This window comes from Onychostoma macrolepis, chromosome 03 (genome assembly GCF_012432095.1).
Source record: "Onychostoma macrolepis isolate SWU-2019 chromosome 03, ASM1243209v1, whole genome shotgun sequence".
NCBI lineage: Eukaryota > Metazoa > Chordata > Actinopteri > Cypriniformes > Cyprinidae > Onychostoma > Onychostoma macrolepis.
The window spans coordinates 45,695,205-45,707,841 of record NC_081157.1 but is presented as its reverse complement, the minus strand read 5'-3'; the positions used below and the strand labels follow the sequence as shown (position 1 = coordinate 45,707,841).

The 12,637-nt window shown below is 36.0% G+C and overlaps 1 protein-coding gene across 1 annotated transcript in view; it reads left to right on the top strand.

The window, feature by feature from the left end:
- The window catches only part of mast1b (microtubule associated serine/threonine kinase 1b), a 33,152-nt gene continuing 20,515 nt past the window's right edge, over positions 1-12,637 (top strand). The window contains exons 1-2 of the mRNA XM_058771227.1: positions 1-383; positions 9,801-9,829. Coding sequence (XP_058627210.1) covers positions 345-383; positions 9,801-9,829 — 68 coding nt within the window. The 5' untranslated portion in view covers positions 1-344. The remainder of the gene's footprint in view (positions 384-9,800; positions 9,830-12,637) is intronic.

Below are 12,637 nucleotides of genomic sequence, written 5' to 3'. Positions count from 1 at the left end.
GGAGGAGCGAGAGGAGGAGACAGTTAAACATCCCGGAGACAGAGAGGATGACATGAATGAACAACACCGAGAGAGAGAGAGAGAGAGAGAGAGAGAGAGGAGGGGGGGCGGGGGTGATGCTAAAAGGAGCGGACGCGCTCGAGGCGAGTCACTAGTGTTGATCTCGCGCACGGTCCTTTATGACGTCACGTCCAGCGCTCGGTCTTCTTCTGCGGGACGCTAGCGTCGCGACGCCTCTCCCAGTCTCTCCGACGCTCGGTATGAGCCGGATTACGGTGTCCCGGTGGATGCGAGCGCACTGAGCTCTTCTCCGCTGATCCGCGCAGCAGCAGCGTCTCCTCGACATGGACGACTCGGGAATAATCCGGCGCAGGCGGCTCCAGGTCAGACACGCACCCCTCCTGACACCCGCTCCGTGCCTCTGCACTGTACCTGTGGTCTCGGGCCACGGAGACTGGAGATACCGTAGTATTCTTTAGAGTACCTTGAATTAACATGGTGTTTTAATATGGTAAACATTCATTTCTATGGTACTTCATGGTATTACGATCTGATTGGACCACGTAAGGACAGTGTAACCGGTAGGGAGTGTGTAATACCATGGTAAATCATGGTAATCCTTCAGTATCATGCTATTAGTGTGTTTTTGTAAACATGTACTATAGTAAAACCATGTTGTCTGGACAAGTACCATAGTAATATTGTGGTTTTGGCTACGTATTGAGCATGGTAGTACATGGTATTTTAATATGGTAAATATTCATTACTATGGTACATATCAAAATACCATGGTGTTATGATCTGATTGGAGCACATAAGGGCAGTTTAACTAGTGGGGAGTGGTATTTTTGTGAAATACCATGGTAAATCATGGTGATCCTTCAGTACCATGCTATTAGTGTGTTTTTGTAAACATGTACTATAGTAAAACCGTGTTGTATGGACAAGTACTATAGTAATATTGTGGTTTTGGCTACGTATTGAGCATGGTATTTTAATATGGTAAATATTCATTACTATGGTACATATCAAAAATACCATGGTATTATGATCTGATTGGAGCACATAAGGGTAGTTTAACTAGTGGGGAGCGGTATTTTTGTGAAATACCATGGTAAATGGACATGGTAATCCTTCCGTACCATGCTATTAGCGTGCTTTTGTAAACATGTACTATAGTAAAACCGTGTTGTCTGGACAAGTACTATAGTAATATTGTGGTTTTGGCTACGTATTGAGCATGGTATTCTTTTAAGTACATGGTATTTTAATATGGAAAATATTCATTGCTATGGTGGTACATATCAAAAATACCATGATATTATGATCTGATTGGAGCACATAAGGGCAGTTTAACTAGTGGGGAGTGGTATTTTTGTGAAATACCATGGTAAATCATGGTAATCCTTCAGTACCATGCTATTAGTGTGTTTTTGTAAACATGTACTATAGTAAAACCGTGTTGTCTGGACAAGTACTATAGTAATATTGTCGTTTTGGCTACGTATTGAGCATGGTATTCTTTTAAGTACATGGTATTTTAATATGGAAAATATTCATTACTATGGTGGTACATATCAAAAATACCATGATATTATGATCTGATTGGAGCACATAAGGGCAGTTTAACTAGTGGGGAGTGGTATTTTTGTGAAATACCATGGTAAATCATGGTAATCCTTCAGTACCATGCTATTAGTGTGTTTTTGTAAACATGTACTATAGTAAAACCGTGTTGTCTGGACAAGTACTATAGTAATATTGTGTTTTTGCCGATGTATTGAGGTAGAACCATGGTATTCTTTGAAGTGCCTTGAAGTAACATGGTTTTTGAATATGGTAAACATTCAGCACTATCAAGAATACCATGGTATTGCTGCCTGATACTCCCATTACTACATAGGGACAGTGTAACCAGTGGGGAGTGGTATTCTTTGGAATACCATGGTAAATGAATGTGCTAATTGTTCAGTACTATGGTATTAATGTGTTTTTGAACATGGATTATAGTGATACCATGTCTTCTTGACATGTATTATAATGGTTTTTGTCCATTAATGGGGTAGCACCATGATATTCTTTGAATTACCTTGAAGTAATATAGTATATGAATATGGTAAACATAAAGTACTATGGTATAGATCCAAAATATCATGATATTACTACTGTTGTTCTTTGAATGGGCCAAATAAGGACAATCTAACCAATGAGGGGTGGTATTCTTTGGAGTACCATGGTAAATGAATACGTATCATTTCATGCAGTAGATTGGCATGTTTATCTGTACAGTATGCTGTAGTAATACCATGTTTTCTAGACATGTAACATGGTAATACTGTAGTTTTTGGCCGAATATACCTAAACAATCAGTACTAAGGTTTGTATCAAAAATACCATGGTATTGTTGCTCTCTGATATCTGGTCCACATACGAACATAGTAACCAACTGGAAATTGTATTCTTGTAATACTATGGTAAATGAAGGTGACAATTATTAATAGTAATACCATGTTTTTTGAACACTGGCAGTAACATAGTTTTCTTTGAAGTAGCATTTAAATACCACGGTATTTAAATGTGATTTTTCGTTTAGTTGCATTTTTACAGAATTTTTGCCATCTGAGGCTATATGTTTAAGGAGAAAATAACTTAGCCTCTTTCATGCTGAGCATCTCTGATCTGCGATGATGAGATATGTGCATGTGTGTGTGTGTTCAGTGGGGTTTATCAGAATCTACAGCTTTGTCGGGACAATTGTGTGTGTGTGTGTGTGTCGACATCAGAAACTGCTTCTGTATCTAGAGTTTCACAATGAGTTAAACGGTCTGATATGATATCTCTCACACACACACACACACACACACACACACAGAGTCATCAGTGGAGAGTCATTCATGAAGTCTCAGACATGATCAGAGAGAGAGACGGACCATCTGTGTGTTATCTGAGAGTACAGTGAATCCTGAAACCTGTCAAGAACTTGTTTTTTGTTTCCATTAAGATTTATTCTGTTCATTTTGCACATATTAACTTTATTATTTTAATGCAAAAAAATTTAATCTAAATGCAGAACAACAAATAGTTCCATCATGTACAATCATTTCACAGTTAAAATAATATATTGGCATCTTATTATTTTGCATTAATGAGAATTTGAGGTGAAATGAAAAAAGAAAAAGAATACATTGTATCAAAATATGAATATAACTAACATGCACATGCATTTTTAGACAATGCAAAGTGCAAACATTCTTCTTTCTGTAAACAGCCACATTTGGCCACAGAATCTGGGGTGAAATGTGTTTCATTGTCATGAAAACAATGTCACAATGCAAAAAACCCCTAATGCTCCTTAAAATAGAATTCGTTTATGCAAAATATAATTGCTTGGCATCTTGTTTAAATGTGTTTGAAACATGTGACATATTTTTCGCTTGGTGTGAAAATAATTGCCCTCAACGAATTTTCCTGTGTCCCTCGGGTCTGTCCCGTTCATCATGCACACATACACACACACTCATTAGTTAACACCCCTCCCCGCTCCGCTGCACTGTTGCTGCCATATGGTGCAACACACTGTCTCACAGGTCAAAGGTCACTCCCATCATGCAGCAGGGTGCTGCATACATATTAAGAGCTGATGCAGGAGGGTTTTAGGTGCATGCATGTGGCTCTAAATTAGACTTAAGTTAAATTTATTTTTATCATATTTGACATGCATTTGTCAATTTCGGAGCTCAACGGTGTTCGTCTTTGTAGTTGACCCTCAAAACTGGCGATTTTCGCTGTGACACAGACTCCAGCAGATTTCCGGAAGTCTGTTGTTTAATTACTGAAGGCGTCCGATGCATGTTTTCTCCTGACGTGCAGAGGCATTAGTAAAAACAGTTGGAGGAAATCCTGAAAATGAAGGCGCAGTGATAACTCAGGGGCTGTTTTGCAGACGCTGGCACAGGGACGCTCTTAAGTTAATGAGGCTCAGATTATGGGGTTGGCGCGGAAAATGATGGGTTTGCACCAAACGGCGGGCAGGAGGCCCAGATAGTGCCATTTCATTACCGCTCAGACTGCTTTTTCAGCCCGTCATCATTCAGACGGATCATCTTGAATTATAAATCGACGGTGATCAGACTCTATTCAGCCCGAATTAAAAAGAGAAATATAAAATGTAGAAGTAAGTATTTTTGGAAGAAAATATTGAAAACTGCTTATTGAAAACTCATCAGCTAGGGTTTAAATAACTAAAACAAAAACCATAAAAAAGCTTTTTTATTGGTATTTAAAAATACCATATGATACTCTACTTTATGATTGGACCACATAAAGACATTCTAACCAATGGTGACTGTTATTCTTTGGAAAACCACGGTAAATTTATATGGTAATCATTTAGTACCATGGTATTAGTGTGCTTTTAATGATAAGAATTACTACAGTAGTTAATAACAGCAGTTAGTTCATGTTCATAACTGATGTAGTTAACTAATGTTAACAAATTAAACTCTTGCCAGCATTTCTGGGCTACTTTACAAGGATATTCTTCATTAAATACAATTTCTTAAATACAACATTTTAAACTCTGTAACTTGAATTGAAATAAATATGATCATGTTGTGATTTACAGACGTATTTCTATAAATATTTTCATCAGACTTTGATAAATCTGCTGGTTAAGCACGGACACAATTCACACAAGGAGCAGAAAATGAACAGGATGTTTATAAGGAGCTAAACTTCTCATTGAGGGACTGACATGAAGTTAATTTTCAGATTTTTACCATCTTTTGACATGTTAAAATGAGTTCAAATTCACCCGTATGGGTTTTCCTGTTATGCTATTGTGATAATTTGCTATGACGTCCCGTCTGATGACTCATAACTGTAATATTTAAGAGCATCTCTGTGTCGAGTATGGCTGACGGAAGGAGTGAACGCTTCATTACCGCAGCTGAAGTGCTTTTGCTCGGCTGATCTCTGCTCAGAGTTTGGCAGCTTGTTCTTGATCGGCTCCATCTGTCCGCATGAGTTTACCGGGCTGCTCTTCTCCACGGGGTTTCTGGGAAGCTTTTACAGCATTTAAAGACGGAAACTCAATTACTGTCTAAAATTAAACACGTGAGTCACAATGAAACAAACAGACAGCGCGAGTGTCTTTCTTCAGAGAAACTAGAGATGATCTAGAAGATCATGGAAAACTCATTTAATAAACATAATAATGTTCCGCGAATTCATTGTTTTCATTGCCAGATGTTTTGGTATCATCATAAAACAGACTTATTCATCACATCAAACCTCAGTAAATTGAATTCAGTATCTTGAAAAAAATGTTTTTTATTGTGCAACGTTAATGAGAGAATATTTGCATAGTTTGATAAAATTGCACAATGAAAATGTAAGTTGTTCGTTTTACGCTACTTTTATGTCTTGAGTTTTATTTAATATGACTTAGATTAACTCTAAGAAAAGCTTCAGTGTTTTATATGAGTCAGAGAGTTACCTTTGCCTAGTTTTAGTATCATTCAGATACTGTCAGTGTGTATTAATATTTTATTTATTTTCATATTTTCTGCTTTCATTTTCATTTTAGTTAAAGTTTGAATCATTTTATTGTGTTTTAGTCATTTTTATTTGTGTCTGTATAGTTTTTGTTATTTTCAGTTTTTAGTTACACATCAAGGTTATAGTTGTCATAGTTAGTACATCAAGGTAAACTAAATGCTAATTAGAAATGTTGCCTTGGCAACTGACTGAAATAAAATAAGTTTAATTTTTAAAAGACTTTGTTTTATTTTATTTTAAGTTTTACTTATATTTTTTAAAAATGAATATGCTTTTACTTTTAGGTAGCTATAATAACCCCACAATGTAAAAAAAAACCGGTAGCAACATTTTAGGTTTTATGGTTTTAACTTCAATTTACAGTTAAATACCGTAATTTCATTAACTGATATAATGTTACTTGAAGTACTGAAATCTGTTTTGTAGAGCCTGTCCTCCAACAAAAAACGACCCTATAGGTCGTTTGTGCAAGCCCTTATTACGACCTATATTTACGTTTTAAAGTGCCCTCTAGCGCGCGTAAAAATAATGACAGTCTCGTGTTGCGTCTGTCGTCATGAAATGACGTATGACTGTCATTACCAATCAAAATGCATGTTTATTTAAATGCAATATGTGGACTTTTTACACCGATCTCACAGTATTCGTACATATTTTACTAGGTGGCTAATTCGTACGAATGACCACACCTAACCCTACCCCTAAACCTACCCCTTACAGGAATCATGCAAAATCATGATTTTTAGTGCACATTTTATGAGCGTGTGCATTCTCTGGGATCGAACCCATGATCGCATGATCACGTAATTACATATCGTCATATAACGCAATGCTCTACCAACCGAGCTACACAAAACCCGAACTGTGACGCAGATAAAAGAGTACAAAACATTAATATGAAAATATCCTGTTGCCGATAGGGGCGCAATTGTAGCATACTCTCTGATGGGTCGTATTTCAGGGATTTGGACAAACGACCTATACGGGCGTATACGGGTTGGAGGACAGGTTGGTTTTGTACCTTTGAAATACACTGATAACCACCAAATGCAGGTGGTGATGAGAAAGTCACATGATGATAACATATATAGAAGGTGCACAGTGTCATTCACACAAACATTAAACACCATCATGGTGAGACTGAAATTAAACTGAAATATACAATAAACATTAATTTAACAACATTAGATGTAACATACAACCCTGATAAACATAACTGATAAGAAAAAACTAAGAAGAAACCTAGTTATTTCAAAGAAAAACAAAAAGAAAAACAAAAAATGCAACGCAGGGAATTCTGGGAACGTCAATTTACGGTTTTTCCCTGTAAATTTTACATTCTTTTTCACTTCCAAAAGCAGTATTTCACCGTAAAATTGTCTGAAATGTCTATTACAGTTTTTCACCGTATATATTAGGGGAAATTACCGTTAACCATTTAACAGGTTTTTACTGTAGCTTTAGGTACAGTTTTTTACCTTTAAAATCACGGTAATTTTTTACAGTGCAGGTTTGAGTTATATATTTGGCAAAAAAATGAAGGCACAAATTCCATGTTCATGTTACATTTAAATTAGATTTAAATCAATTATATTTGAAGTTTTATTTTTTAAATATTGCAAATGTGTTAAATTATAACAATTTAAATGAAAATATATTAAATATGTTTTTAAATTACTGATATATTCATAGCTTAAGTAATGAAGATATTTAAAAAAAAAAAAAAAGCATTATCACTGTATATTAATAATAATTCTTTGGTTTATTTTTATTCCTGAAATGTGGAAATTCTAGAAAAAATCCCTGCGTTTCGTCTCTAGCTTGTGTTTCTCGTGGATCTGGTTTCCAGTGCGAATGTTGTAAAATGAGGCACAGTGTTAATTGTGAAAGCACATCAATGTCCAAGGACATCTGAGCTGCTCGTTTGCATGTAGCTTGCACATCTTTATTAAATATGAATATTTTGGTGAAATATCTTCTTCAAGCATCATGTTTATGATAAGTGGAATTGCTCTGACATGGTTTTCACATTTTATACTCACTGTATAGTGACGTACAGTAGAAACAGAACGATGCAGGAGAAAGTGTTTGGTGCAGCTCTGTGAATGTTTATGTGTGCTGTAATGCCCTCGGGTGGGTGATCTCTCAGGTTAGTTACAGTGTAATTGACCCGACGGATCGGTCAGAGAGAGTTTAACCTCAGTCGATGAAGCCTGCAGGAACGATTATTCACGGGACGAGTCAGCAGCACACTAACACTGTTGTCATGGAAACACACGCTTTTATTGAGGATCAATGCGAGAGCTGACGGGTGACCAGAGCGCAGAGATGTGGCGTTTGATCAGTTAGTCGATACAAAGTGAGCGTCTTCTGCTGCTGAGAAATAATACAGCTAAAAATACAACACCTCTGAAACACACTTTTCCTTTCTTAATGTCAGAAATCAATGTAGAGCTTTTATATGAGGAAACCTTGGTTTGGTTTGTTCGGAAGATCTGTTTATTTCTGTACTATTCTTGATCAAACTGTCCTCAAAATTAATGCCAAAATATCTCACTGGTCCAATTAGGCTTCCATTTCTTTATGCAAAATGAATTGTCTTTTTTGTTGTTGACATGTTTTGACTGGTTTCATCTCTAGCTTGTGTTTCTCGTGGATCTGGTTTCCAGTTCGAATGTTGTAAAATGAGGCACAGTGTTAATTGTGAAAGCACATCAATGTCCAAGGACATCTGAGCTGCTCGTATCGATTAGTGATGTCTGCCAATCAATGCTAATGATATTTGCTGACTAAAGCTGCTCAGAGCCAACTTTTTGTTGAATACACTCTTAAAAATAAAGGTGCTTCACGATGCCATAGAAGAACCTTTTTTTTGTCTAAATGGTTCCATAAAGAACCTTCAGATTATAAAGAAGTAAGAAAGAGAAGGTTCTTTAAGGAACCTTTGACCGAATGGTTCTTTGTGGAACCAAAAATGGTTCTTCTATGGCATCGCTGTGAAGAACCTTTGAAGCACCTTTATTTTAAAGAGTGTAACATGCAGGAAATGTCTCCTATTAACATATTGTATTACTGTGCTCAACTATAATTGGCTAAAACCAGCTAACTTCGGATTGGCTGAGATGTCTTTAGAGGGTGGGGCTTGGAGAGTGATTGATGGGATGAAGCTTGTCAAATTCAGTTCTGTACACTAACAAGCACAGCCAAAGTATTCACATTAAGAACATGAATGTAGTAAACGGAGTGGTTTTGTTGAGTCATCGTGTGAGCGCTGGCTGAATACGTCCTGTTTGTCTGCGTCTGAATGAACGTGTGCTGAAGTTCTGCTGAAGTCTCTCAGAGAGACAGAGAGTCTGTCAGTAAGACGAATGAGAGCGGATTAAGTGTTCAATCACAGAGATAAATGAAGGACGGGAGTGCTGCCAGAACAGCAGCAGCTTCTCTCGAGTGTGATTTGTCCACAGAAACCCAACAAACCAGCACATCTGCGCCATGTCCAACTGTTTCAAATACAAACTCAGTGGCATTCGCACACTTCAAATCCATATTAAATAGCTTCTCATTTATTTTTCACAATGTTTTATCATTGAAATTTTTGTCAGATGTTCTGCTTGTGAAGTGTGTTTGTGCCTCTTTCCTCTTGATGCTTACTGTGATATTTCTACACTGTAAAAAAAATTTACGGTAAAAAAAATGGCAGCTGTGGTTGCTGGAATTCTACTGTAAAAAAAATACGGTAACAACATTTTAGGTTTTACGGTTTTAACTTAAATTTACAGTTAAATACCATGATTCCATTAACTGATGTAATGTTAATATACCAACCTATTAAAGTACTGAAATCTGTTTTGTACCTTTGAAATACACTGATAACCACCAAATGCAGGAGGTGAAAACTAAGAGGAAACAGTTATTTTAAAGAAAAAACATAAAATTACTAAATTTTTTAAATTAATAAGTTTTTTAATTAAAAACTAAATTTTAAATGCAACGCAGGGAATTCTGGGAACATCAGTTTACGGTTTTTCCCTGTAAATTTTACAGGAACTTACCATTAACCATTTAAAAGGTTTTTACTGTAGCATTTTGACAGTTTTTTACTGTTAAAATCACAGTAATTTTTTACAGTGATATAGTCTAATTTAATGACATGTATAAGTGTGAGTTTATCCCGTCTGATCTCTTGTTTTCTCTCTTTGTTTTCTCGGTGCGTTTTTGTCTCTCTGACTTCGACCCAGAAGGATCTTCCTCTGCCCCGTAAAAACAGCAGGTGAGTCACTTTTCAATCTTAATAGATAGATAAATAAATGCTTCATTTACATTTTTTATTCGGATTGGAGGTATCAAGCTACAAAACAGAGTAGTTACCTCTTGTGTAGTAACTGTGGTATTTTAGAGATTACTCTGGTAAATTTTCATACGGCTTCATTTTGTTTGCTCTACAAACTCAGCCCAGCGTTATTTTAATATCACTGAGATATTATTATAGTATGTTTAATATTTTGAATTAGATTTTATTTTTCTGTTTTCACTTTATTTAATTTTTTTTTTTCTGTTTTCACTTTAGTCGAAGGTTTAGTAATTGTGTCGGGTGTTTTGGTCATTTGTACGTTAAAAGGTAGACTTCATTTACTGCGCCTTATTTTAGTAGGAACAAATCCTACTAAAATCCTACTTCAAATTAAACTAAACAAAAATGAGAAATGTTGTATTAAATTTTTATATTTAGCTTTATGTCAGTTAACCTTTTAGTAATAAAAATGTTTTTTAAGGTTTATTTAGTTTTAGGTATTTTAGTACTTCAAGTTAAATTAAACGAAAATAGGAAATGCTGTGTTTGCAGTTAGTGGAAATAAAATAAGTTTAAGGTTTTGTAATATATTTTATTTCAGTTAACATTGTTTTTTAAGATTTATATAATTTTAGATATTTATTGATTCAAGTTCAACTAAATTAAAACGAGAAATTTTGCCTTAGCAACTAGCTTAAATAAATAAGTTTACATTTAAATTATTTCAACGTTTATGTTATTTCAAGCAACGAAAATGCTTTTATGCTTTTAGTTTTAGTGTTAGTTAACTATATTAACTCTGACTCAACCTGTCTTTCTGTGTCAGGTTTATTTATCTTTCTCCGTCTCTCTGTCCATTTCTCTAAAAGCTTTCTTTTTTCACTCATTTACTTTTTTCCGTGAATCTCAGTTATATCACCGTGACCTCTGGGAAAAAGCATATTGCACTTACGCTTTGAAACACACACACACACACACAGTGGCATCTTGTCAGCGGATGTGCTGCACCTGCTCCCCTCTTTTAATGCTCGTCTTGGTATCATCCGCTGCCCTCGAGGTTTTACCCAGAATTCCCCCCTGCGCTCTATTTTCCAGTGTACAGGCAAAGGCAGGCGTCTGAGCATTCGGCTGCTTTGTGCTCTCAGTCATGCAGGGCGGTGTGTTTCGTCGCACTAAAAGGTGAAATGGTTTTAAAATCTGTTTTAAATGTGTTTTTCTGCACATGAGGATGTTGCTGAGGTCACTGTTTATCTGCAGCCTGTGACACACTAACTGAGTGGCATCATTAGTCTAGTGAGTTTAACAATGCATCTGGTTTCATATGATATTGCATGCGTATAGTGTATATATTATAGCATTTGATTGAATTTAATGAAATTGTTTATCTTGTGTATTTGAGCCAATAATTATGACTCAAAATGAACTACATTTACTTTTTGTTGAGTCTCACGAGTGTTTTTAGTAACAAAGTCCTGTGAATATTTTTGTTTTGTAAATTACTTGTTGATCATTTTAATGCATTGGTCAATAATTGATCTATTAGCTTGTAGTTTTTGTCTTAAATCCTCCATGATGATACTAAAAATGTCTCAATAGTTGTTGTTCTTGAATGTTGATATTAGGAGGTACTCTTTAAGAGACTCTTTTTCTTTTTTTTTTTGGAGTATCATATTTTATACATAAGGCTTTTTGGTGCATTTAGTCTTATATAGAGAGAAAATGGAGGGGGAAACAGCTCAGTTTTATTCAGAGGCCCAAACTGAGGAAAAATGTGTCATTTGGTGCCGATATTAGCCAAAAAGTAAGATGAGATTCTTATAGCCAGTAAATCAATGAGGTTTTTATGAGAGTATAGCAGATACTTACATAAAATTATATAAATATCAGTTGTCACTTTATATCTCCCAATAAAATGTCGTAGTAAGATGATATTTAACTGCTTAGTTTGATGATCAAAACCTATAACCCAATGCAATACAATGATGATTGAGAGATTAATAGGGTGCTTTGCTTCAAAGTACCTTTTGCAAACATTCCTCAAAAGATGAGATGTGAGATTATTTAGAGGTTTGTGAAGGTCCTTCCTCCACTGAGGAACAGTGAGAGTAAAGCTTCTGGAAGCAAATGTTTAGAAGGAGCGCTGTCTCTTTAAGAGAGATACAGTGTTTTTAATAAGGACGTTGTCCCTTTAAGAGTCTTGGGCCGCTCTGTTCAGGATGATCCCTAAAGACCATCCGTCTACACCTGTGTGTGTTTACTGGTGCTCTATTAGCTACTCAACATGTGCTCTGTCATGATGTAATGATCATTTTGTCAGTCTGTGATCAAATTAAAAAGATCAAATGTTGCTTTTTGGGATTTTGATTTATAAATGCAATCTATAAGGCTTTATTTAGTCTGTTTATTAAGCATTTTTCAGCTCAGTGTAGCTGATTTCAGCTTTTATTTTCCTTGTGGGGACATTCACTGCTCACAATGCAGATAAAGCATGACACACACACACACACACACACACACACAAACAAACACACACACACACACACTGTAATGGTGTGTAATGGCTCTCATACAGTCACTCAAGGCGTATCAAGTGTCTCTCTTTTACTCTCTCCTCCATTAGCTCTCTCTCTCTCTCTCTCTCTGTTTATCTGTATCTCTCTCGTCCAGAGTGTCTCTGTGTTTCTTCAGAGCGCCGGTTCACGCTGACTCAGATTGATGACTGTGGAAATGGAATTTTCTGTATCGCTCTTGTTCTACTGCAGAGCACACACACACACACACACACAC